The 23,889-nt window shown below is 39.3% G+C and overlaps 1 protein-coding gene across 3 annotated transcripts in view; it reads right to left on the bottom strand.

The window, feature by feature from the left end:
• XYLB (xylulokinase) overlaps nucleotides 1-23,889 on the bottom strand; it is a 147,213-nt gene that overhangs the window by 12,076 nt on the left and 111,248 nt on the right. For 2 of the 3 annotated variants that reach the window (XM_075212160.1, XM_075212159.1), the window contains 2 exons: nucleotides 13,091-13,149; nucleotides 3,196-3,283 (listed from right to left, as the gene is read on the bottom strand). In XM_075212160.1, coding sequence (XP_075068261.1) covers nucleotides 3,196-3,283; nucleotides 13,091-13,149 — 147 coding nt within the window. The remainder of the gene's footprint in view (nucleotides 1-3,195; nucleotides 3,284-13,090; nucleotides 13,150-23,889) is intronic. The other variant, XM_075212161.1, reaches the window with a different exon arrangement.

The following is a 23,889-nucleotide window of genomic DNA, read 5'->3' as shown; positions in this document are numbered from 1 at the left end:
CATTTACGAACCACAAAAACTGCCAACATGCCAACTTCACAGTCCTTGGAAACCTCCTTGTAAAATACATCTGCGCCTAGTTTTGAGAATAGGTGGATTTTCCAGAGAATGTGTAGAGCAGAAACAGTAAAAACACATCAAAGTTCAAGGGGAATTTATTACATGTGTCACTGTGTTTGAAGCTTTTTATTATTTTGTGCACCTAGAAATGTGCTTTCCCACAGAGGTGCAAATTATGTCCCATTATAAGGATATGAACAAGACCCATCAGAGATGAAGATGAATTAAAGTTTGTGGGGAGAAAACAGCTGTGCATCCTACCATAAAGCAGGGAATGTCAATGTAAGAGTGCCCTCTCAAATCCTTTATTTTATTAAAATAATCCTGTCCCACCTAATCCATGCTTAGCAAAGATCCGCTCAACTCCTCCCAACGCCAAGTACAAACACGAAGGGCTAGATTTACTAAGCTGGGGGTTTGAAAAAGTGGGGATGTTGCCTATAGCAACCAATCAGTTTCTAGCTATCATTTTGTAGAAGGTACTAAATAAATGAAAGCTAGAATCTGATTGGTTGCTATAGACAACATCCCCACATTTTCAAACCCGCAGCTTAGTAAATCTAGCCCTAAGTTTTTCTGGTACTTGCTGTCCCCCATTTGTCAGCATCAACTTTATTCATGTAAAATCAGGTAAGGTGTAGAACCAACATTAGAACTCCAGACATTCACACTCTTGCTTGGCATTTGAGCAAACTTTAGCCAGCGATGACTGTCTGAAAATGAACCTTGCTGGGTGGGGAAGGAGTGGGTGAAGATTGTCCATCTTTTTTCTTGACAAGATCCCAGCACGTACCCAATATAAATTACTGTAAAATTATTAAGCCTATAAGGTCACAGCTACAGGTTAACTGCAAATATTAGACTAAAAACAAAGGTTACACTTTATGGAACAATAAGATTAAAGAGGACCTTCTTATCTTATCCCAAGCCTACAAAAAACCCATCCTCCCCTCCACCCCATTGTGCCAGAAGAGTGAAAGCTGGAAAACACACTTTGTATGTTGAATCATACCAACCAGTGCTTCATCCAGTGCCTAGCTCCACACCAGTATTGCTAGTCTAGACCCCTGATGAGTATGGTGGCAGTAGCTGATTGCACAGCCCACTAAAACCTCTCCTGAATAAAGTGAGGGATTTTTTTTTTTTTAACATTAATAGTTTTTAGTAAGGTTTTAAAAGTATAAAATACAGGAGTACAAAAAGGAAAAGGGAGGAGGGGGGGGTACATAGTGGGGAGCAGACATAACATTGCAGTCAAACCTCACAGCATATATGTATACATATATTGGCATTGTCCCCATAAGGAGGACAGATAGTAAAAATATTGAATATTCAATCAGGAGCTTGAGAGAGATCGACTGAATCAGGAGTTAGAGGGGTATATGTTTCTATAGGGTAGATTAATTTGGAGCAACCGACCATCAGTTGTGAATTTGTGTCATGACATCCACTTAACAACTGGAGAAGATGGTGACATGGAGTATGGGGCATCTAGTGTTTACATACGAAAACTAAAATGTATCTTTGCAATGACCTTGTGTAGAGTAGGGCGGGGGGGTGGCTGTTTCCAGAGTTGTGCAATCGCCGCCCTAGTGGCTACCATGATATGACCCCATAGATAACGGTGGTGTTTTGGCAGTTGCTTAGGATATAAATGTAGAAGAGCTATAAGAGGTGACGGCTCTAATGATATTGATGTACAACCAAAAAACATGGATAAGATCTCCCACAGCTCCACAATTGCGCCAACACAGATTTGAGTGATTAGGGCCAAATCTTCAGAAGGCGAGCCAGGGTTAGGCAAGTACAATACAACAATTTATATAGCATCTCTATATGGTTGGTACACTTAGAAACAGTAGACAGATTGCTGTGAGAGGGAGATGTTGAGATCTGATTCCCATTTAAATTGGGAGGTGTGTTTAGGGATGGTGGACATGGAAGATAAATACTCAAAAAGTGATTTCACCCTTGTTGTTACCCTTAGTCAGTTTAGTGTAGAGAAGAGAGGAAGGAGGACAAAGTGGTCCATTTTGACGGTGAAGGCCCCCGATCCAATGCAACAGCCGCAGGTATTTATAAAAAATCCTTAGAAGAAAGAGCATATGTATCTTGCAACTGTGCAAAAGAGCAGAGGCCCCCAGGGCCAAACAGATTGTCAAGCGAGGAGAGTCCTGCATGCACCCAACCTGAAATATCAAAGTCAAGAAGTAACAAAGATACTGTTAGGAGGGAGATATTGTTAGTTTTACGGGTGAGGTCTGTAGAAGACCCTATGGTGCTGTCCCAAATTCTCAGAGCATCCACCATAGTCATTAGGGAGTAAGGAGCGAGAGGTCTCAGGTGTTTGGGAAGCCAAATCAAATCTGCAATTGGACACACAGTATATAGAGCCTGTTCCAAGTCCACCCAGGGCTTTTGGGAGGTCCGGAGAGACCAATCTCTAATTTGAAATAAGATGCAGGATTCTTGGTATCTAATCAGATCGGGTAAGGCTAATCCCCCACATTGTTTGGACAGAGTCATACGGGTTTATGACAGTCTAGATGGACGGCCTTTCCAGATACAGGAAAGCATCAATGAGTGGAATGGGGACATGAATTCCTTTGGCAGAATGTATGGGATAGTTCAGAATAAGTACATAAGTTTGGGGAGTAGCATCAAAGTGGGGGATTTTTAAAAAATCTTTTTTCGGTTTTAAGAACAATGCAGTTAATTAAATGTCAGAAATCATAAGTCCACTTTATACCCTCATTTTATCTGTGGCTCAACATAGTATTATTAAATTGTTGTACTTCTGCAATTAACCCTCTTTTTATTTTTTATTCCCCACTTGTATTTTATAAATGCCAATTTATTCTTACAATTAATGTGCATTATAGTGTTAATTTCTCAATTAATACCGATTCATTATCATTCCCTTAAATACTTACCGCTCTTTTTTTCTAGAACCAACAAAGCTGCACATTTTGTGCTTTTGTCATTTGCAGATATTTACATTAGAAAAACAAACATGGCATTGCACAAAAGATTGACCGAACTCTGCTAGTGTGACAAGCTTAACAAGCGGTTTGTGTATTGCTGGAGGATTAGATAGCAATAAAATACACAGTAATTTTTAATGAGTCTTCTTACCATGAGCTGCTTGATATGCACATCCAAGACAGGCAGAGTTAGTAGTAGAAAGAGTGTGCACTGGAGCATTGAAAATATCTGACAAAACCTATACATGTAATATAAATTAGAAAATAAAATCAATTTTCATCACAAAATAATTCCACTGCAACAAACAGCAATAAACCAATTTTTTTTTCTCTCTTGCATCCTACATAATTTTAGAGGATGCATCTTATTTGGTAGACATTTTCTGAACTTCAAATAACCATACCCTCTTCCATTCACCTTTATCTATTTTTATGTATACATCCCTTTTCCAGCTTCTGTTTAGAGCACAAATTCACCCTATGCTGATATTTGCTTTGTTATTACTATTATTATTAGCATTATTATTATTATCTATAAGGTGCTAAACAAGGTTGTAGATTACAAATTATACAATGAACAAACAGCAACGAGATACATAGTACAGAGAGAAGTTCAGAGGAGGGATGGGGACAAAACAGGGAGCATATCAGCATGATGTAAGCCTGTGCCCAGGAGCATGGGTGCAACAAACATGGCCAGAGACATTGTAAATGAAGACTAAGAGACCATGCAGAAGGGATCTGTTTTTGTAGGTGAGAGTGAGGAGTTTGAACTGGATTATGAAGGGGACATGGGCCCAAGCATATGCTGATCAATGAGAGAGATTTAAAGTGGGGAGAGGCAGGTGAGAATGGATGAGAGTTTGCTTGTGTCTAAGGTGAGAAAGGGTCTTATCCTAGAGATGTTGCACAGGTGAAAGTGGCAGGATTGGGAGAGGGACTGAACGTAGGGAGTGAAGGAGAGGGAGGAGTCAAAGATGATACCCAGGCAGCGGACTTGAGGAACAGAGGAGAGGGTAACACTGTCAACAAATAGGGAAAGGAGGGTGAGGGGATCTTGGAGGGAGGGACATGTTAAGTTTAAGAAAGTGCTGGGACATCCAAGAGGAGATGGCAGATACAAAACTGCAGACATGAGAGAGGTGGGAAGGGGAGAGGTCAGGGGAGGAGTGGTAAATTTTGGTATCATCAGCGTAGAAGTGGTATTAGAGGCTGAAGGAGCTGGTAAGTTCACCAAAAAAGGAACTGTACAGAGAGAAGATAGAGTCCTGAGAACAGACGTTTAGAGGATGCCAACAGGAAAAGGAAGAGGAGTGGATGAGAAGTCAGGGTTACAGATGGAGAAATAATGGTTAAAAAGGTAGGAGGTAAACCAAGAGAGGACTGTGTAAGGGAGGCCAATGGTTTTCAGGAGAAGATGGTGGCCCACAGTTTTGAAAGCCGTAGACCAGAAGGATGAGTAAGGAGAAAGGACCTTTAAATTTGTCAGTGAGATTATTTGTATCCTTGGTAAGGAAGTTTTCAGTGGAGTGGAGGGAACAAAAGCTAAGCTTAAGCAGGTCGAGGAGGGAGTGAGAGTAGAGAAAATTGGTCAGGTGGCTGTAGACAAGCTGCTTGAGAAGCTTGGAGGTGAAGTGAAGTAGAGAGATTGGGCAGTTGGAAAAAAGAGTCCGAGGTTTTTTTAGGATGGGTGACACAATGGCGTGTTTGAAGGGTCGAGGTGACAGGTGAAGAGGGCAGAAGATAAGAGAGGGGTACAGACTTCATCCCAAGTGACAGAGGAAAAGGAGGACTAGGATGGTAGAATAGAGTAGAGGAAGGAGGGGAGTGTAGTAGAGAGGGTTGGAGGACTGGAAGGAAATGAGAGATTTGAAATAGGACTGTATATATAGATAGATAGGGCAGAACTGTTGGAGGAGATAATATATTTGAAGTGGCAGAACACTGTGATTTCCTCAAGTGATGTTTGGAACTACAAGAGCAATTTTGTAAGTAGTGGGTCAGTTTGGAATACCGCAGTTGTGGTGTGGGCAGTCAAAGGCTAAGAGTGACAGATGAGGCAGATAAGACCAGGGCAAAGGTAAGGATGTTTTTTTTTAGAGGGAAACAGCTTGGTCAGAGCAAAAAAAAGGTAGTGATGATGGGAGAGAAGCAAGTTCTGTGAGGAAGAGACGATGTGAGGGTCAAGGCTTCAAGGTTGGTGAGAACAGCCTTAGGACAGAAAGGAGGTGACTGGGTGCAGAAAAGATTTGAGATGTCACAGAGGTGAGGAAACACAAGATTAAGGGAGTGGCAGTGTTTTGGAAAGGAAGTGAGAGACCAAATTAGGATAAAACAGAGAGAGGCAGCAGCTTCAGTGGGATTGTCAATCGGGATGTCAAAGCCAGGATGAGAGAGGAAAGGTCAGTGAAGAGGAATTGGTTGAACAAGGTGGCAAAATTATTGAAGAAACAGGAGAGACAGGACCATGAAAGGCGGTAGATAACAGAAGCTGGAAGGTGAACATGATGGAAGAGGTGGATGGAGTGAACCTCGAAAGAGGAGGAAAGAGAGCTCTGGCTGAATGAACCAGTAGGTACAGCAGGGGGGAGAGAAGGAAAACCACACTGCCACCTGTTCAACCCCAGGTTGAAGGGTTGTGAGAAAAAAAAAGGCTCTTGAAGGAGAGCAGTGGGAGTGGTGGTGCCAGATGCGGAGAGGCAGTTTTTATTGATGTCGAGGGGGTTTAGGGAGTTGGAGATAAAGAGGTCAGGGGTAGAGGCAAGTTTGCTGCAGACAGATATCCTGTTCCAGAGAGCACAGGAGAAGGGGAGGTAAAGAAGTGGAGAGATGTGTATGAGGTTGGCAAGAATGATGGTTTGCAGGGTGGGCAGGGTTTGAAAAGTGGGGTGTGTGAGGGGGTGAAAGTGGAGAAAGGATATGATCTTAGATTGGGAGACAAGTCAGACATCTATTCTATTATTGAGCATGTTGGTAAATGTGATCACAAGATGACCGCTATATTGGTCTATTGTGGTCATGTTCCAGCCATTTTAACAGCACACAGTGATACCAGAAGCTTTCGATGGTGCCACGTGTACAAAATTTTAAAAAATACAAAAATACATTTCCTTGTACTCAGTGGGGGTCACTAGAGAGAAAAATTGGAATTAGAGGAAAAGGAAGGGGAATAAACGTGTGAAACTTTGTAAATGTAACATTTAACATTCAAATTCTCTGCAACTCACAAATATAGAGGGTATGCTCCCTAAATGTGCCTTCTGCACTGATTGGACACTATTTTAAAATATCACATGATGCATAGTTTTGAACTCCTTAGTTCTGCATTGGTACACCTAGATCAGTGATGGTCAACCTGGCTTAGCTGCAGGGCCGCATTACTGAGCACTGCCCAGATCCAGCAATCCAAAAATGTATACATTTGCACCCTCAGGAGACACTGCCACCTTGACTTGCCATTCCCACAAAAAAGGCACGTTTGCACAAAGAAAGGCAAATGATACAACAAAACATAATATGTGTCCCAAAACATTTTATGCAGTTTTGCATATGACCTCCATTGTTTGACTTTGATATATATTAGTATTTGTTCAATCAAACCCAGTGAGAGGAATGTGTGACAAATAATCATCATGGTGGGCATGTGGGAGTATGTAAATCATGTATGAAATATATTGTCAATCCCCATTGGTGTTAGCAAGGAGCAAAACCCTCACCTTGCACTGCAAATACGACAAAGGACAAATGACAAAGGGACAAAAGATAAATTTAATATCTTTATGGATCTGTTATGTAGTGCTTGACAGTTATGAAACCAGCTTTGCAAATGTACCTCTATCCCACTGTGACAGAAACTTGTTTTTTTGTAAAAAAAACAAAAAAAAAAACCTTCTTACCATTAACTCTCATGTGTCTCCTTCATATTATGCCCTTCAAAATTTCAAGGCGTCTCTTGTGAATCAAAATGGTCTTTTATATAATGAGGTATAATGACAGGTTTACCCCTCTATGTTTGCAACATGAATTATTGAAACATAAACGTACATTTATAATAAAAAAAAAATAGTGTCATGTGAACAGGGATATTTTATTAACAAAAGTAGTAGTTGCCAGGCACTTACAGTCTGTTACCAGTTTAGATAGATAGACAGAATAGGTTCCCTAGCTGTTCCACTCATTAATTAGATAATATTTCCTAGTTAGACATCTGCTGTGGTCAGGCTATAGATCCTTATTTTTTTAATCTATAAATAAATGTTCATGCCACCTGTGAAACCATTCTATGCCCTGGTTTACTGATCTGCTATATTTGAACAGCATTTCAGTTACCATCAAACAACAGTAATTTGTAAGGTGGGGGCAGCATTATGATAAGATTAAAGTAAAACTAGAAAAAGCGGTGATAATCTACATACAAAAAGAACAAATTTCTCCATGCATGTGTAATGCTCATCCTGGAGATCCATTTGAAATCAAGCTTTCATTGAAAGCTCTACCTACTCCCTTTACTTTAAACCAATTTATTGAGGGCTTTTTTGTTGCTTTACCAGTGCTGTTAATTAAAGCTAATTTATGATCCAAATCGGAAATTACATGGTGGAGACTAGAGTTGTCTGTAAAGTGTCATACACATCTCGAGATGTGTCCTGCTCAGCAAATGTGCCTGTTTTACTGCAAGTCTTCATCATCAGCATGAATTTACACCTGCCATTCAGCAGGTGCAAGATTCACCTCTTAACAGGCGTATATATATATATACATGTTTCTAAAGGTCTGCTTGAGCGGCATTTGCGTGAACACAACTGTACGTCAGATCACCACTTCCTTCCCCTATACCGGAAAGTGCCAGATATGTGTAAGTCTGCATTGGTGCATATATATCCATTCCCTTTGTGGGCATGGGTGGAGTGCGAATTTGCGCAATTTACGCTATGCAATCTGAATTAAGTTCAACTCAGCATCAGGCCCCTAGTCCCTGACCAAGAGACTGCTTGCTACTTTTGAGACGAATGCCATCACAAATGTAATATCATGTGTTATATAATAAAATACTACAGAATGTTGAAGTCAGACTGCTTATAGATAGGTATTAACAGTAATAACTGAATTTACTTTTTGCCCACTATATGTCAGGGGTTGCTTTGCCATTCTCCAGTTTCCCCACACTACCCAGTCTGCACTAAAGCACAATAAGTATTAACTACTGTGTAAATTGCATTATGTGAAACAGCTGCTCTTGGTGCAATGTAACTCTACAGAGCACTATATCATGAATATTACTAACAAGGTGACTTAACCTTGAGGATTCTAAGAATGGATGAGTATTTCAGAATCTGTTTATGTATCTAGAAGGGCTATATGCAATGTTACCTGTTTCATTTTGCATCTCCGGTGGACCCAATATATTCCACTGGACCATTTTCACCGGGAATATATTTTTCCTTTTTGTTGTTTTATTTTTATAACAGGACTTTGTTATGATACTACAGTTGCTTTTAATATCTATGTTATTTATTGGGAAAAAGAGCGGCATAGATGTGAAAAAACAATAGTTTCCATTGTTCCCGACTTGTGCACAAAAAATTCAAATTAATTTACTAGGGGTTTTATTCTGCAACTTGTTATGATTACTGTAGCGCAATAAAACAAAAACAAAACATAAACAGTAGTTATACACTTATGTGCCACTGTCCAAAAAGAATAATTACTGCATGTGCTTTTAGTGACTCTGCTAAACCACACAAATAAGTTAGACCAATATATATATAATTAAAGCAATGCTAAATTACTCTTTATGATAAAAAATATATACAAATCAAGTTATAGAAGAGAGCAAAAATAAATATAATAAATTGAACTGCATTTAGCATACTGATATGGATATTAAAATCATAGATATAAAACACAAATAATAACACACTATAATATAATCCATATGGTATCTGTCAGTTGATTTACATTCTGATCAGCTGTACTATTAATAAAATTCCACAAAGCAGATAAATAGTGTGAAGCCCTCCTGTTGGGAACCTAGAATTGTCCCAATATATATAATATAGCAGTGGTTTAATTAAAATCCTTTCTCCAGAATTTATACTCCTTTTTCATGTAGTAGCACATGTATCACATATCCTATGGAATGTATATTTATTCATAATGATAGTACACAGGTCTCACTGTCATATAGTGTGTTTAGGATGAATGAATAAATATTTATTAGTGTATATCAGATAGTTCTGTACGACTGTCTCACTCATATAATCATAGTGCTCTACTGTATTCTATGGTTAAATAAAGCATTCTGAAACAGAATCTTTTTCACTAATGCGTTTCTCCACTCACAGCAGCTTTTTCAGTAGAAGAGCTGTGGGAGATATTTACAGTAAAAGATTAAAACCTGCAATGTGCCTTCATGTCTGCAAATTTTAGTCGCCGAATATCGGCAATTTGCTAGAATCACAAGTTAATACATTGACCCCCAGTACTGTCTTTAGTAAGTGCCACTTTTGTGTGCTTAAAGGGATTTTTACATTGAGCAAAGGGTGTCTAGTAATGGGCTTTACTGTAGATGTGCAACTGGGTGGCCCGTAAAGGCATAAGACCTGATTACCAGGAACAAGGATGTGCCAGAAATTTCATGTCCTTCTGCAGGAAGGAAAATGTTGTGTGCCTTCCTGCAAAGCAGCAAGTGCAACCGTAAATGCACCCTCCCACCCCTTTATGTCATTGAAATAATCCATCCCACAAAATGAAATCTGTTTTATCCATTTCAGTACAAAAAAATAAATGTGCAAGTGTATTGAATCTAATCTTAGTAAGTGACTTGCCAATACACATAAGCCCTCCTACTGGCTGGTACAAACTTTTGCACCCCCCTCATACACAAAAGTAAGCATATTATAATATTTCATAATATGTGTGCATGGGTTTTCACTTTGTGGTTTGTAAATGAGCTTTAAAGACTAGATAAGGGAATGCCAGTGTAGACCATTAATCATTTGGGAGTCAGACAATCCTTTGTAGTACCTACTGTGGCACAGCACAAAGTTAATTTGTTTGTGATCATGATTAATAGTACAGAAGATTAAACAGTAGGGATGTAAAATCTCCATTAGTAGCTTCCTGAGGGTGGGTTTTATGCCCATGGCACTCCCAGCATTGAAAAAGAGCTGGAACGAGCTATAACAAGGCTACTTCCATAGGACTTTTAAAGGTTCGTTTGTCTTAATTTGCATTCTATGCTTCCACTTTCCAGGAATTGGAATTTTTGCAATTCTCGTTAGACTTTACTTTACATTGCTGGTTGCTTCAAGGAGAGGACCAATTGGCTGGGGGAGCTATCAGGGACACACCACCTGCTTAGTCCTGAGAGGATGGGTCATGAGGAACAAAACTGATGTTGATGGGTTTGAGAAGCTAGAATCATGAGGGGATAAGAAGAAGTTGATAGACTGGAGAAGGTAGAATTGTGAGGGATGAAGGCAACAACAAACAAGACTCATTGAAGCATCAACAAGTAAAAGCAAATCCAAACTTTTCTCTTACAAGTTTGGTAGATGTGAGGACTTAATAAAGCTTGCATACAGGTAAGATCTCTTAGTCCTAATTGTCTTATTTTTGTGTTATACAAGAGTGTTGCATCTTCCATTATACGTTTGTTGTGTGAGGCTGTCGTATTACAGGTGCACTACCACCTGTATTCCATAGCCAGACCTTGCAGCAGCTCCTCATACTTTCCACCAGTGTCATAATGTCCAGGCTTACCTCAGCCAAAGTGCTTGAACCCCCAGACTTGAAATATCATTAGCTCAGCCAGCTGAAGGGATGGGATTATGGTGTTCCTGGTGGAATGAGCTTTCTGCATCTGTCATAATGACTAAGAAATCCTGTGGATTTCAGAGGGGTGCTGATACATGGGCATGCAGTCCTTTGTTTAAAGAAACAAACTATAATTTGATATTTGTCCCTTTGTGAGATGTTCAGGTAATGGGAAGCCTGGATGTTTTATATGTAATGTATAGATGCTGAATAAATTATAAATAACTTTTCATCTAATTTTCCTGCAACCGGCAGCATAAAAATGTGAGAGTCATGCCCCTTGTGACATGCGAGCTAAGTTTAATGCTTTATGGGGCATTGGGAGAGCAGTGATTGGATCCATAGGGACTCAGGAATCCCACGAGTGCAATGTGTGCATATGTTCAGGTTAAAGCTAAGAGATCTGAGTGAGCCACGAGTCAGTCAGTCTAAGCCACTTGAGTATAACTGAGCCTGTTTCGGGTGTGTGTGAGTTCTGAAAGATGTGTCTCAGCACAGAGAAGTAAAAGCCGGGAATAACACAGAAGACAGTGATCTGAAGGAAATGAGCTGTAGTGTGAGTTGGAAGCCTTTACCCCACCCTGCATGACAACCAAGTGTGAAAGGGTGGGTTCACGCTCAGACGTGCATAAAGGTAACCACTGTACTGCATTTACCTGCAGTACAAGAGGTGTAATACAACTTGTCATATGATCGGGAAGGGAAGGGCAGGCAAGTTTAGCGTAAGTACAGTAAAGGCATGTTAAAGTAATTGCAGCACTTTAAGAGGGGGAAGCAGCCACAGCCTGTATGCTCGACTCCTGGCACGATATCAACAGGCTGGGCTGGTGACACTATAAGAAGGAAACCTGCAGCCTGGGGTCCCTTTGACATAAATCTACAATGTCACACATCCCCTGTCTGTGTCTGTTCAGCACGGAGCTGAATACTCTAGTGGAAAAAGTGGTAAACACACCTTTCCCCTAGGAAAAGGCCGGTGCTGAAGCAATAACGTGCCAGATGGAGTAATACATTTATAAAATATAGCACTGCTGGTGCTTGTTGAACTACAAGTGTCATCATTCCATGGTATTTAGGGCCCGCTGGACCTGTAGTACCCAGGAAAAAAATACTGTTAAATAAAAACATTGACACCGTGCAGTGCAGGACACAAAGGATAGGCTGGACAGTCGGTCTGCCAACCACTAACTACTAACCAGCAGAGCAGATTTGCTGTTATTGGTGAGAGCATAGAAAGCTGCGCTGACTGGTTAGTAACCGTTAAACCCTATGTCGGTTATCACATTTGGGAAGGAGGCCACAGCATATAATTATTTTTTTTAAAAAAAATATGTTATTTTGCATTAAAATGCCAGTCATCATCATCAGAAACTTGATCACGATGGTTGGCATCTCTACCGCATGATGATACAGCATATGATACGCTTTAATATAGTATTCTTACGATACATGCAGTCCAGCATGCGCATGTAATTGCGTTAGATGACTTTTAGGACCACATTTTTTTACGTTAAATGTAACCAACTCTACATGAGACCTTGTATATGAATAAAGCTATACCGTTCTTTTATTCAGTCGTTAAATGGCATAACACCTATTTATTTAGTAACTACACTAGCTGCATCTACATACCTCCCAACTTGTCTGTCCCCAGCAGTGGGACTGGGGGCATAGTCACATCACAAAGGTGTCTGTAAAACGCTAGGCTGCCCATTACATACCTCCTTTCCCCCAACATTCCCACCCGCGGGACAAGCATGTCCCCGAGCGGGAGAGAGCCCTAAAACCGGGACAGTTATAAGGTATGCATCTACACTACCTCTACCTTACTGTTGTTAAACCCACATGTGCAAGGACACCTGTATGTTATATTTTTATCCACCAGGACCCTGAGGTACGAGAGAGACTGAACAACTGACACTTGATTTACCCAAGGGTAAGACAAGGTAGGAGTTAAGTATAACACCCTACCACCATCCTCAGGCAAAAAGGTGTTACATAATGTTAATGCAATTTTTCGTTGTTGCCGTTCAGTAAATAAAAATATTACCAACATGTGCAATGCATAACAGTAGGCACAGAATCACCTAATTAAATATTATTGGCATCATAAATATGTTATTACTCTACTGACTAAAATTATTTAAACTCCCCCATACACATACATTAGATTCCAATAAAAACATATTTTATGCTTTATTTAGCAAGCACAGCTTAACAAAACGTACCTGTAAAATATCTTGGTTGCAGGAAGCTCCTCCTGTGGCCAATATCCTTGTTTGTGGCCCTAGAAAAAAGAGAAAATGTATATTGTTTGTTTGCATTCTTCAAATCTGTGAAGGTCAGTTATAACTGAAAAGTATGCGGATATGCTGCTTGTTTCATTTTGCACACCTTGCCCATAGATATAGATATACAATTGTGGTAAGGGTCACTCAGTGCAGACACTGCAAAATTCTGGGATGGAATGTGCTTGGATGAAAAAATAAAAAGAGCTTTCGATTATTAATTTCGGTAAACCCCTTACACAATAATCTTTGGTTTAAAGCTGTATTTGCGCTGTTGAGTGGCCATACTGCTCTTCGTAAATGACCTGCTATGTATCCTCATTGTCACGAGGATTCCTGCTAATTAATTTGAGGCAATGTGGCTATTTAAATGCCAGAATATAAATGTGTGTTTCTTATATTATTACAGAAACATACATTTTATCCCTACTGCACTTCTATAAAAATACCTAAATCAATATTTTTTGCATTAGTTCTTGTGTACAAATTAGCTCCATGTCCATCGGAAAGATAGGCAATCTGCAGTGATCACAGATAAAATCCTCGTCAAGTGGGAAAGCTGTAGAGTGTTAAGAATTCACATTGTTTGCTGCATGGTAATAGAAATGAAACAGCAGTAAAAATTAATGGTTTATTTAATTAATATTTTCCACAAGAGATATAATAACGTTATATATGAAGTACCTATCATATTAAAATCATATAAACATGTTTTAGACATTTTTCATGATCAGTTGTGATTCATAAAACAAGTATTTCATGGTATGTTAATTCTGGAATGCTTAGTACTGATAACACAGGTTAAAGGAGAAACAGCAGGGACGAAATTAAAGCATCTGCTCATTAGTTAATCTATAATATAAGACATTTAAACAACACTGAGCTGCACTTATTGCACGTTAAACCAATGTAAAGCCCTAAAGTCTCATCTAAATCCAGTAATTGTTTCTTCTTGGGTATACTCAAGATCCCCTGTGCACAGCAGCAGTCAGTTACGTTACTCGGAATTAAACAAGAGCCAGTAGGAAAAATATCTAGCACAAGCTTCCTTTGGCACAAAAACTTAAATCCACTTCTCAATTTGATAAGGAGAAATGTATCTACTTTAATTAAATGTCTTTATCTGCTATATGACCAAAAAAGCTCAACAGCGCCAGTATAGTGCCAGGTACAAAGTACCTGGTCCTCGGCCTGCCTTGGGGGCCTGGCAGACGCAGATTAAATTGGGGGTGGATGGGGTGACAGCCTATGGGCCCACGGTTCCAACCCCATCCACCTAAGGATGTGAAGAGCCAGATTAACAATGGAGGATAAATTGGGCAGGTGACTTTGTGGAGCCCCTTGGCTGTATGTGCAGCAGCAACATTTGCCAAAATACGTAGCCTGTGGGAAGAGCTAAGAAACCGTTGCTCTATGGCACTAATTCCCTATTGATGGACATGAAATTACTAATCTGTGGTTATGATTGCTACATAGAACGCTTACTAAATGCAATATGGACACTAGGGGTCTGATTCATTAAGGATCTTAACTTGAGAAACTTCTTATTTCAGTCTCCTGGACAAAACCATGTTACAATGCAAGGGGTGCAAATTAGTATTCTGTTTTGCACATAAGTTAAATACTGCCTGTTTTTTCATGTAGCACACAAATATCAACTTTAGATTTCAGTGTACAAATAAGCTATCAAATATTTGTGTGCTACATGAAAAAACAGGCAGTATTTAACTTATGTGCAAAACAGAATACTAATTTGCACCCCTTGCATTGTAACATGGTTTTGTCCAGGAGACTGAAATAAGACGTTTCTCAAGTTAAGATCCTTAATGAATCAGGCCCTAGATTATGAACTAAATCAACACATGTTAGCATGTAAATCAAAATATTGTTTAAGTATCAAGTACACAAAACGGTTTTAGCATCCATATTGAGACGTGGAAAAGTCATTGTTAAATAAGAGATCCACCACCACATACCTCCAATTAAAAATCCTAAATCGGGACACAAACATGCTCCCTCCGAAAAGGGGGCATGACTGCATCACCGTAGGAACGTGACACATCACAGTGTACGTGGCCATCCTAGCCCCTGGCAAAACACCATTGAATTGAACTCACCAAAGGCACCTGTCTCTGGTCTGTTCAGCACCCACTCACTATTGTAAGATACATACCAATCCTGGTGGTCATTTAACACTTACAACACTGCCTCGCTCTCATCGGGCCCTGCTGTCACTAATTGACTTTTTTTTTCAGATTCACCAATGTTGGCACTAGCGCCTGTTGGCTATGAAAAAAAATGGCAGTTGCCGCTGCTCCTCCCTTGGGCTGACAGCCACTGGGAGAAGAAGAGCTTTGAACAACAAGGAAAATGGTTGGTATGTTGAGATGCTTCATGTCACACTGCACCAGCAACGGCCCATCAGCGCAAAACAATATTTTGTATGGAGCCCAAAGCATGTGGGCCTGCGTGTTTTCAATGCCAGGGCTTTCTAACAGTCCAGCCTTGGTCGGGACAAAGGTGTCGGGACGGCTGGACAGTCTCCGCAGATCAGGACTGTCCTACCAAAATCGGGACAGTTGGGTGGTATGACCAACATGATGTTTTTTAACTCTAATTCTAGTAGCCAGAAGCACATGAGCCATGGCACATAGGCAGAAGTAGGGTAAGAGGGTGGCAGGAATTAAAACTTATTAGAGTCAGACTCCAGGGATGCCCAGGAACAGGAGTTGGCTGTATTGGGGTTGGAGAACATGGTAGGGGCAGATAATAGAATACTAGATCCATGCAGTTCAGCTCTTGGAGAGATACATGCTGGATAAAAGATCTGTGTTTAATCTGGCATGTGGTGAAATCTATTGATTATACAACCTGTATATCATCAATATTGATGTCACTTTACTTATATCTTACACCTCATTTTCTATAATGATGTATTGTTCCAAATATCTAGATGTTGGCTTTCCCAAATCTAGGGGAATCTTTTCAGCTCTAAATTTTGTAGAACGTGATCCTGAAGAGAGGAGAGGAGCACCTTTCTATTCAACAACTTCTTTCTTATGTTCTGTTACTGACACTACTATTTTGTTTTCAACAATCATTTAAAAAATATTTCCACTTGATTTAATTAAACTTAAAGGAGTGACATAGAAAATATACAATACCAAGACAAAAACAAAAAATGAAATAGAAAAATACTAAAAATAAATGATTATGCTCTCACAGTTATATATGGCATGCTAAAAAACTGATGGGGATGAGAATTGGCCATAAAAATTCAATATTACATTTCGTAAGTAAATTATAACAGGAATGAAATGAAGACATACAAGACCATACCAAAATTAATGACCATGAAATTGAACAAATGTTTTAACCAGTACTCATGAGTCACACTGGAGTATAGTAAATCTCTTCTACAAGTGCAAAATTCTAACTTTTACGCTATAGGAGATTCAAGACCGAGGTTTTAATTGTTGTAGTGATGGTAGAACTCAGTAAATGCAGCAAAAGAACCTTTGTTACAGAACTACGACTCTGAAATATTGCATTTATTAACAGTATTCTTATCGCTTGTTTTTCTAAAAAAAAAAAAAAAAAAAAAAGAGTTTAGTGTTACATACTTTTTGCAGTGCATAAATATATATATTTTTTTCATATAAATTGAAATCAGTTGTATTTATTGGCCCACAAATCTGGCTCTGATATAATTCTGGGATAATGGTGCACTGTGAAGGCATAGTAATCAGTTAAAATATACGCTTATCTTTACAATGTATTGTCTGGCAAAAATGTATTTGGCTTTTACAGTCTGTGATGGAACTATAGGCTGTTCATGCATTACAAACGATAACAATGGTATTATTACATACACACACAGTACAAAAACTGTGCAAACAAGCGCTAGTAATAAAGAACAAACAAAAACATTTCTTTTTAGACCTACAAAAACTATATTTCATTTTTAAAGCAGCTCAAGCTACTGTAATATTTTATTTTCAATATATTAACAATGGCTCTTTCATTCCATCTAAAAGACCTGAAATGACCTAACATACAATTTTAGAATATAGCACAACATAAAACTTTAAATATATATGCATCCTTGTGAACATTTGTTTTCTTACATATTTAAAATGGTCTTCATTGTTTTAGGGGTTTTTTTTGGGGGGGGGGGTTCAATGAAACTCCTTGTCTACAATGTTGGCTAGACAGTCTCTAGTAGAGTGTATGTAGCTTCTTGCCCTTCTTAGTGAAAATGCAGGCAATGTGTGGGAATTAAAGATACAGCCCATGTGGGCAGCACGGTGGTGTAGTGGTTAGCACTTCTGCCTTACAGCACTGGGGTCATGAGTTTGTATTTTCTCCCCGTGTTTGCGTGGGTTTCCCCTGAGTGCTCCGGTTTCCACCCACACTCCAAAAAAACATACTGGTAGGTTAATTGGCTGCTAATAAAGTGACCCTAGTCTCTCTGTCTCTGTGTGTGTGTGTGTGTGTGTGTGTGTGTGTGTGTGTGTGTGTATTAGGGAATTTAGACTGTAAGCCCCAATGGGGCAGGGACTGATGTGAGTGAGTTCTATGTACAGCGCTGTGAAATTAGTGGCGCTATATAAATAAATGATGATGATGATCCCAACATTAGGCCAATGCTAGTACATTTGAATAATACTGCACAAAGAGTACTGATTGCTTCTAGAAACTTGAAGCGTTCATCACAAGGCCAGTTAGCCAACACTGATTAATAAAGATGTAGGGCCTAATTCATTAAGACATGCAAAGCGAACATAAGTTGCGTTTTTGTAATATAAAATGCACATACTTCAAGCATACGCACGTCCGTATTCAACAAGGAACAGATCCGAAAAAATATCACTTGTAGAGTAGGTATAGTACGCTCTGCTCTGAATCAATTAATGTCACCAGTTAATATTCTAGCCATTAGTGACATAACAAGTGCAAGTGATACAATAGATAAACAAGTACCTCTGAGATGCCCAATGCTTGGAATCAGGCACTGCTGCGTGCGTTCGAGCTTGGCACACACTTACTGTTCATTAATTATGTGCCCTTTTCCCTCCCTGTTCCGCCTCTTAAATCGTAGGCTGTCCTTTGCGCTCGAAGATAAATGAGATATTCTTGCGTTCACTGGCGTATGGTCCGGTTCTGGGCATACGCAAAGCAATTTTACAAAAAATAAGGCACATATTTACATTCATTAATGAATCAGGCCCGTAGTGTTGATAGCTCTAAAGGGCTGGTGATGGCTAGTGAGAATACATAGAACACATAGACTACATCTTGACCACACACGCTACAATAACTACAAGATCTGATAAAGATCCTAAAGAAATCGACAGGAACATTGCTAGCAGTTCAAACAGGAACCCAGATTATCTGGGGAAAAGAAGCACTGGACACCTGGTACAACTGGTTAACTGCAGGTACAGGTTAGTCAGAGTAAGCAGGTGTGGCTGGGAAGCTGGAGGCCAGGCACAACAGGAAGACTGAGGGCGAGGGTTATCAGGATGATCAGGTTTAGCTGGGAAGCTGGAGACCCATGTTTTCCAAGTATGACAGGTGACTGTAGATGCAGGGTGTCTGGCTTACCAGGTTAAGCAGAGAATCTGTAAAGTATGGTTTTCCAACTTAGACAGATGACTGCAGATATAGGATGTCTGGAATGCCAGGTTAAGCTGGGAAGCTGGAGACACTGGTTTTCTAAGTTAGATAGATGACTCCAGATATAGGAATTCTGGAATGTCAGGTTGAGCTGAGAAGCCGGAGAGTCTGGTTTTCCAAATTAGACAGATGACTGCAGATATAGGATGTCTGGATTGCCAGGTTAAGCTGAGAAGCCAGACACTTTGGTTTCCAAAGTTAGGTAAATGACTGCAGATATAGGATGTCTGGATTGCCAGGTTAAGTTGGGAAGCCAAATTTGACAGGTGACTGAAGGTATAGGTTGTCTGGAGGCGCCGGATGATCCATGGGAAAATCAGGCAAAAGGGGGGTCAAAAACCGGAAAATCCACAATTATACCAGGGAGAACGCAGGAGCAAGGTCAAAACAAAGACTGGGTCATAAAAGGAGGTGCAAAATATAGGAATACGCAGTAGTCAAATACCAGGGAGGAAGTCAGGATCAGCTCACAGGAGTTTTCATAGGGAGACAAGCAGCAGTGACAATTGATGAACTGGCCCAGACTGTTGGAAGAGCAAGCAGGATCAGGAGCAAGCAAAACCAGCATCCACAGAGAAGATGCTGCAGAGCAGCCGGAGGCAGATCGTGACACAGTGACTCTATATGTCTAGGGACTCTATAAGTGATACAGGTAAAATAAAAGGGATCTTGTCCAATTTGACCACCTACACAGCTGGTTGCTCAGCTCTTGACATGAGGGGCAGAATCACAACATGTATGGCAAGCATTATCGCCACTGCAGGTAATAGCCACTCTATCCAGCAGGATATCTTTGCTATGTCCTGCTTAGCTAACCCATATTGCGGATTGTCAGTAAGCTTTGCTTTGCAATATTTCACCTGTGAATAAAAGGCCCCTACTTGCATATTGCACTTTATATTCTGCCGTGACATATCTTTACATTCAGCTCCATTACTCTCCATGTAAACCGTGTTTATTGGGTCTCTATTCCTAAGGTAGGGGCCAGATTTATTTGTTATTTAATCAAGACACCGTTCTGCCTTTTTCTATTTTGTTTTTAATGAGGTTTTATATTCTATAGTGAAATGTTCTATTATCGTAACATTATGAATGTTAAACCTTTTGCTAAAAATGGCAAGTTAATATCACAAAAATTTTAATATATTTTAAAATTTTAATTTTAAATATTATTAATGAAAATAATAAAAAAAAAAATTAAATTTAGACCAATTTCACCTATCCACACAAAAACACTGACTTAATAAAAAGAACAACGATCTAAGCAGTGAAAAGGGCTGACTAGATTGATTAATTGGGTCTTTTCTGACATTAAATGTTATGTTTTCAGAACATTCAAACTGTAAACAATACAATGAATTCTGTATGGAATATATTAGTCCATATACTGGGTGTCTAGAAGCAGAAGTTACTATAAACCAGTAATGTCCCTTAAAGCAGTTCTGTTAGTTCTCTTGCAAAATCAATGGTTTATAACACTGATAAAGCCCTCTAATCTACTGGTTGCCGACTATTGAATCCCACCTCTATTACAATACGTCAGGCCCTGCTATGCAGCTGCCTGTATCTTGCTTATAAGCCCTCTGACTTTTTTTCTCCTGGTGTTCCACTCTACTACACCTAATTAAACTACAGTAAAGAAACCTCTTTTCCTTTCTTCACAATGCTATAATCACCTCTTATCTGTTTTCGCTTTACAAGATTTACATATTAGTAATTCTTTCCATTGTTTCTGTAAAGCATCAGCCAATATATTGACATTAGTGCCCAGAGACCCAAGCTGGGCTTTCAAGAGCATGTAAATGGGAATGGTTATAGGACTATGCAGGATGTCCTTGCTTTAATTAAAGAAAGATTAATTTGTTTAAGGAAACTAAGTTGCTTCTGCAAATAAGAATCTAAACTACCTCTTCAAATTAGGCTATTTCTCCTTTCTTAATCTAATTAAATCAGTGTACTCATAAGGATATCTTTGGATTAAGGAAGAGCTGAAGGGGAACCTTGTTGGCCCTTAACATCCTTAATGCTTTCCTACAGTGTTGACAATGTCTGCATGATTTAGACACTTGTTACAGGTCCCGAATTACATTTTTGGACATTTGTGAGTACATTGGTATCATACTGTAATAAATTGCAATATTTGAGATTGCTTGATCTCAAATATTTCAATCTAATTTTTTTTACTGGTGGTTTATTATATGCATTATTAGTTTGTGGTGTCCCATATATTTCTTAGTGCTTGTTTTGTATTATTATTATTTTCAGGAATCTAACCTACCATTTTAAATGAAACTATTTCTCCTTGTTTGTTTTTTAAATACACTTTAAACTAATTTGAAAGTAACATTTTCCCTTCCCTATCTATCACCAGTGTTGGGGTCTCATGCCAGGGACGCACACAGTGTGTCAGAGCTCATCCCCACCAGCACCACAACCTTCCCTCCACATGGTAAAAGATTGAATCCAAACAGCACAGACACCAGCAAATATTGCACCTTCATGCAATGTTAGTAAATTAGCCCTGGCCTCAGTGGCGGAACTACCAGTGGTGCGGCAGGTGCTGTGCACTAAGGCCCATGGAGATAATGGAGCTCACTGCATGGCAGATGCAGAGGGTCAGGGACCCAAGTTCCCTTCTCCATGCCTCCCTGCACTGGGGCCCACAGCTGGCTAGTTCCACCTCTGCCTGGGCTGTTTGATCTGATGCTCCTGACTGTGGTCACAGGAAATAGATACAGCACTGGTGGAGCCAAGATCCTCCAAGCATCAGCGGTCCCAGACATGGAACCCCAACAGTTCCACTGGTTTGGGGAGATGAGGGTGCCACTGTCCAGTTTTCCAGTTTATTCACTGTCTACTTTACGAAGGAGGCAAACTGAAACAGCTCTGGGTCTGAGTCATTAAGGAGAGCTAAGCACAAAAAAGAAGTAACTTTGCACCTGGGCAAAACCATGTTACATTAAAGGGGGAGGTAAATTTAAAACGTGGGGACAGATTTATAGTTTAGGTAGGGCATGTCCTAGATCAACTTTAAATTTCAGTATAAAAATAAAGCTATCAAGTATTTGTGTGCTACATCAAAAAACATGACAGTATTCTCCTTACGTGCAAAATAATAAACTAATTTACACCCCTTGCATTGTAACATGGTTTGTCCCAGATAACATTTATTCCTTTTTTTGCCTTACTCTTCTTAATGACTCAGGCCCTCTGAGAGCAAACCTCGGATGTGGTATTCATCAGAGAAGGTTAGTGTGATAAGTTAAGCTCTTTTATAATTTATTATTCTTTTCAGTAATGTATTCACCTTTGGCCTTACCGAGACTTTCGGGCTGCTAGTTTTCTCACGCTTCAGCTGTTCCATTCTCAAAAACCCCAGCTATACTAATTAGCATATGATAGTATTTGGTGCCCCTCACTTGTATGTATTGACATTGTTCCAGCATTGAACACACCTGTATATTGACTAATGACGTTAGGGCTTCCATAACAGACATTATTTCATTATAGTGAAGCTGGCGTATCTCAGTTACAGCACAGCAATACATTCAAGGGTGACAACATCTACTCCAAGCCAAACAATGCTTTGACAAAATATTAGAAAGATATTCAGCATATTTCTACTGTATACAAGGATTGTTAAATTAAAGAGAACCATGTGTTCACATTTTAATTCAGCTTAATTAACAAAAGTAAAAATACAAATTTTATTACAAATGATATTGGTATTGCTGTTTATATGCAGTATTTCCATCCTATTTTTGTTTGGAAGGCATAAATGCTCTGCTTTGCTTATAATGGAAACTGTCTATCATCATAAGCAGCAGCAGCTATTTATATATTATTAAAAATATGAATAGCTAACATGACAATTAATATTGAAGTGTTCTATAGACACAAGTCATGTTGGGAAATGTAGTCTATAGGAATGAAATAACATTTCCAGGCATGAAAGTTATTAAGGCTTCTTCGAAACAAAAAGTATCTTGTCTTCCTATGACACCAAAGGTCTAAGATAAAAGCTTTTCCTTCCAGACTACATTGTTAGGAAGTGTAATGATGGGCATCCTATACTGAAGATCCCAGGACAATTGCCCTTTTTGCTCATTTATTAAAACAGCCCTGACCCAGAGAAAAACCAGGCCAGAGGAGTACAGTATTATAAATGTGCTTCACCATGAACTAGAGAGAATGTGAAAACAGTAATAGTACTCAGAAGATTAAAGTTTCAAGTTGAAATGAAAAACTGATGAAGTTCAGTTTTGTTAATTAGCCATTTTTGCCCTTTTACAGCAGCCTTGTTTGCAGTTAGCACTATTTGAAATAAAGCTTCAGCAGAATGGTGCATTGGACATTAAATTTCAACTCAATACTTCATGTATAGAAAAAAAAACATTTTTGGGGGTCAGTTTTCTTTATTTTTCTTTCTCTTTCTGTATTTCTCTATTTTTAGAGCTAAGATTTTCCGATTCAGATATTTCCAATAGGACAATAAGCTCGGCAAAAGAATCATTTTTTTGCTCACAGCAATATTTTGAGAGTACATTTACATACTGATTTCCTAAATGTTTAATTGCTGCAAGTTCTCTGAATAACACTTCTGAACAATGTTCCCATCTATGCATAGTGCTTGAGTTTTAGATCTGATGTGACATGATGTGATAGATGTGATGGGCCTGTCACAATCATTAACCTAGAAATTTGCATCTGGTTTACCGGATGAGCGAAGATACGCCTCCTAATGTTTTAGCAACGGTGCAAACAAAAAGTCAATTGAGAAGATGATTTAAATGTGTTTCTGCTCATGGGCAGTACATAGTGAAATTCTATCTCTCAGTGTTACAGCTGCCCCTCATTCCTGGCACCTGTCTTCTTCAAAAGACTGTTGCAGTAAAGTTGAACTTCAACTACAATTTGTTGTCCAGCCCCAATATACAAGGCTTGAAAAAATAGTCCAAGCCATCCTCAATGTAGTTCAATTTGCTGAACCAAACTTTCAAACAGCGGTGATAAGAGGGCCAACTGTTTGAACAAACGGTAGGGGCATTTGTAGTTGAGTA

The sequence above is a fragment of the Mixophyes fleayi genome, chromosome 5 (assembly GCF_038048845.1).
Source record: "Mixophyes fleayi isolate aMixFle1 chromosome 5, aMixFle1.hap1, whole genome shotgun sequence".
Classification (NCBI taxonomy): Eukaryota; Metazoa; Chordata; class Amphibia; order Anura; family Limnodynastidae; genus Mixophyes; species Mixophyes fleayi.
The sequence above is the reverse complement of the archived record's forward strand: the minus strand, read 5'-3'. Positions and strand labels throughout refer to the sequence as shown.